The 4198-nt window shown below is 30.0% G+C and overlaps 2 protein-coding genes across 2 annotated transcripts; both read left to right on the top strand.

Annotated features, from left to right (window-relative positions):
• The first annotated feature begins 980 nt into the window (after nucleotides 1-980).
• Nucleotides 981-1908, top strand: LOC119640305 (caspase-3-like). Its single transcript, XM_038038233.1, has 4 exons — nucleotides 981-1044; nucleotides 1153-1434; nucleotides 1501-1636; nucleotides 1711-1908. Exons 2-4 carry the CDS (start codon nucleotides 1266-1268, stop codon nucleotides 1787-1789), a joined length of 384 nt encoding a protein of 127 aa, XP_037894161.1. The 5' UTR covers nucleotides 981-1044; nucleotides 1153-1265; the 3' UTR covers nucleotides 1790-1908.
• Nucleotides 1909-2378: 470 nt separating this feature from the next.
• LOC119640298 (2-oxoisovalerate dehydrogenase subunit alpha, mitochondrial-like) lies at nucleotides 2379-3994 on the top strand. The gene is given in 5 exon segments (XM_038038217.1): nucleotides 2379-2468; nucleotides 2547-2867; nucleotides 2969-3134; nucleotides 3203-3406; nucleotides 3467-3994. Coding segments are annotated over 4 exon segments (732 nt in total). The 5' UTR covers nucleotides 2379-2468; nucleotides 2547-2848; the 3' UTR covers nucleotides 3810-3994.
• Nucleotides 3995-4198: the final 204 nt, after the last annotated feature.

Here is a 4198-nt window from a genome sequence, read left to right as displayed (position 1 = left end):
GGTTTAGTGACTATATAAAAGTTGAGTGAGAAAATACAGCTTAGTTATATTTTTGTTTATTATTTATTTTATATTTTTTTTCATTGAAAGGAACTTTTTTTAATTAAATAAAAATTTCAAGGAATTTCCAGCTAATATTTCAAAGAAATCTTCTTTTTTTTTGTTTTGTTTTTTAAAAATAATTTTGGAATTCGTTTTTTTTTTTCTTATTTTTTAACACACTTTCTTTCATTCACCAAAAATATCCTTGCTTGCTCATTGCTTGCAAATAAAATATCATTCTTGCTTAAGATTTTCTTTATATATATATATATACATACATATATATACATATATATATATATATATATGTTGAAATATTTTTTTCAATAAATTTCCCGGCAAAAATTATTTCTTTATTGATTAGCAATTACACTTTTTAACATAAATTTATATGGAAAACATTTCTTTTTTTTCGTTTTTTTTTATATCTTTTTTTTTAGCTGAATAATAATATTTTTTCTTTTTAAGAATTTTTTTTTTTGATACGAATACATGAAGATCGTGGACATGTGAACGACTTGATCAAGATCATATTCATAAAGTGCTCCTAAATTTACCATTGAGTAAACTGATCCACAATCTGTGTGCATTGATCAAGTATCAATAGCAATAGCATTAGTTTGTCTGCATTCGGTAGTTCATATAAAAATAATTCAAATCAACTGCAAGTCTTAACCAAATTAACTTAGGAGATGTAAAACTCTTTAAAACAAGTCAACAAATACCCTATAAGCGGACTTGAGAAAACCGATATAATATAAAACGAAACAAACAAGGAGAACATTGAAATTGCATTTTCCGATGAAAGCATTTCTCAGTAGTTACTTGACGTTTATAAAGTAGTTCTCTTATTGAAGTTAAACAGTTTTGACATCTGCTGTGCTTGAAAGTAACCTAAGCACCTAGGTTTGTTATAATTTTTTCTTTGTTTTCAATCGTTTATAGAATTCTATGTGTTTTGCTAATAAAAAAATATTAACTGTTTCTAGTTATCTTATCAAGGTATACGAGCTAATTAAATAAACAGTAAAAAAAAAAAAAAATTTTTAACTTTCACACCGTATGATAACTAATACAGTTTTTATATTCTATATATTTCTATATATCAAGTTCAAAATAAAGATTTTAGTGGTTATGCCTGCTTAATTATTGTGATACTTAGTCATGGTTCACGTCATGAAGAGATTGCCGCCAAAGATGGTCACTACTCGATAGATGATGATATGTTATTTCCTATATTAAAAAATCGTTCTCTCAACGATAAACCGAAATTATTTTTCATACAAGCTTGCAAAGGTTCTATGGAAACTTTGGGCCAATATAAGGACGCTGTACCTTTTCAAGCCGTTGGCAATGCTAGTGAAATTCTAAAATGTTACAGCACTTTTGAAGGTATAATGAAGGACTTTATTGCGAATCATTATAAATTTTTTTATAAAAAAATTTCATTTCAAATAGGATTTGTGTCTTATCGCTCTGACAAAGGCTCATTATTTATACAAACTTTATGTCAAAATCTTAAATTATTTGGTTGCACTAAAAACATTAAAGACATTATGGAACTGGTGACGCAAATTGTTAAACAACAGTCACAGTGAGTTATATTTTCATTATATCAATCTCATTAACCGCATACTAAAATTATATATATATATATATATATTCCAGAAGTAAGCAAATACCGGCCTATACAAACATCCTCACGAGACCTTTTGTGTTTGGCGATTACGTGAAATGGGTTCAGTAGAGCAAAAATAAACCTCTTCCCCAAAAATTATTTGGATTAATTCGCATTTACATTTGACATTTGGTTGATGGGACAGACAAAAATTTTACATTAAATAATACTGAAGTACTATTAAGGAAATCTTTTTTTTTTTTCTATTTATCGCTTATAAGTTTTTATTAAAATCGAAAAGGCATTCGCTGCCTAATTTCTTTATAGATAATTAAAAATATAATTATAAAAATAAATGGTTAGCAAAGTAATGTTTAATCGTTTGTGACCAACAACAGACAATGACTACAAGGGGACTATTTTGAATGAAGAAAGAAAGCCATTTGTCATATATGTAGCACTTCACAACCCCCTTGTGTTCCCATCCACCAAGACATGTGTCAGTAAATCTATCATTAAGATAGAAGCTGTCCTTATGACCTCTTTTGACCTCATAGTGCGTGGAACGTTGCAAAACAAAAACTTCCTGCAAAGAATATTGCAGTGTAATTATAGAATTTTCTTTATAAAAATATGTTTTTAAAATAAATTTTTTTTTTTTTTTTTTGAAAATCGAATTATTTCTATTTGAAAATATTTAAATTTTTAATTGAGAAAATCCACGATCAGTTGCGTAAATAAAAAAAAAAATAAAGCAAATAATACTGCGGTGCAAATATTACGAGGCTCTTCACTCTTATAATCCGAGGTAATTCGTCGGATTCCAGGGTCATCTCATAAGTATTTACCTTTCGTTATATAACATAACTTTTTTTCTTTTGTTTAGAGTTTTATACATTACGTGGAAAATCTTTGTCTACGTTGCTGCTAGCGCTTGGATAATCAGTGCACCGGTTAAAACCATCTCCACATGGAAAATGATAAATTTTGGAGGGAGTGGGTTTGAAATCATAGAGAGGGTTTGAAGGTCATATTCTTAAAATTAAACAGGAATTCGCTTTTTTATTCCAAATAATTCATTATTTGGGTTATTGAGACTGTACACGTTAACGGCTAAAACCAGTTATCAAATATGAAATTGTGGGCTGTGCATACCGATTTTTGTATGTTTGACGGTGTAAAAAGAAAATGTGCAAAGGGGCGGCCTGTAAGTCATCCACTCGATCTCTCTGAAACTCTCTCATTGAAAAGCAAAATGCGTAAAATGCTTTGTAAGAAAATATAACAAAATTATTTTGTCGATTTCAGCAACGCAAATGCCTCAAGCGGTTGGCGCAGCTTACGCTATGAAGCGGCGCAAAAATAATGATGCGTGCGTTGTTTGTTATTTCGGGGAAGGTGCTGCTTCTGAGGGTGACGCGCATGCGGCTTTCAATTTTGCAGCCACATTGCATTGTCCTGTAATACTTTTCTGGTGAACTAGATATTCTTTTACAATCAAACCATGTTTTCAAAACTGTTCGATTATCTTCTTTCTTAAAGTCGCAATAATGGCTTTGCTATTTCGACTCCGGCTCATGAGCAATATAAAGGTGACGGTATAGCTGGGAGAGGTCCTGGTTATGGAATAGCAACTTTACGCGTAGATGGCACGGATGTTTTTGCCGTTTACAATGCCATGAAGTTGTGTCGATAATATGTTTTGAAAGAAAGTAAACCGGCAGTGTTGGAAGCAATGGCTTACCGGTAAGTCGATAATGTAAATACAAAATTTATATTTCAACACAATATTCTGCGTACATATAGAGTCGGTCACCATTCGACTTCTGACGATTCGACAGCATATCGTTCATCTGCCGAAATTGAGGTGTGGAATTCGGTCGGGCATCCAATTTCCAAATTGAAAAATTACATGGTTAAAAGAAATTGGTTCAACGAAGCAGAAGAAAATGAATTTGTTAAAGACATACGTAAAAGAGTATTAAAGCAAATTTCAATTTCGGAGAAAAAACTCAAACCCATCTGGAAAGAATTATTTACAGATGTTTACAATGACGTTCCATTGCATTTATAGGAACAAATGAACGAGCTGAAGCGGAATATTGAAGAGAACAAAAGTTACTATCCCGTTAAGAATTTTAAAGCTTAAAAACTTCATTTTTTCAATTATTTTTCACTACCGTGAAAGATTCCTCTCGTTAAATTATTTAAATAATTGGTGGCAAAGTGCTTTACGTATTTATTGTTTTGTAATATTATTAGTATGCGAATACGAATTTATGCATTGTAATGATTATTGTATAGCTAAAATTAATTCTGTATCTTAATTTTCTTTTCTCCTTAATTTACATATATTATTGTTTGTTATGTAGTCCAATATTCAACTCAATAAGACTCACAGAGAGTGCATTTATTAGTAAATTAAGACTTTAAAATTGCATATACATATAAAATTTTTATAATGAACGGACTTGATATATACAGTTTTCCTTGTTTTTTACAGTAATGAAAATATTTATAATTGTATACCCGAAAGTT

This window comes from Glossina fuscipes, unplaced genomic scaffold, assembly GCF_014805625.2.
Source record: "Glossina fuscipes isolate IAEA_lab_2018 unplaced genomic scaffold, Yale_Gfus_2 117, whole genome shotgun sequence".
NCBI lineage: Eukaryota > Metazoa > Arthropoda > Insecta > Diptera > Glossinidae > Glossina > Glossina fuscipes.
Note: the sequence above shows the minus strand (reverse complement) of the source record. Positions and strands in the feature narration are given on the sequence as shown.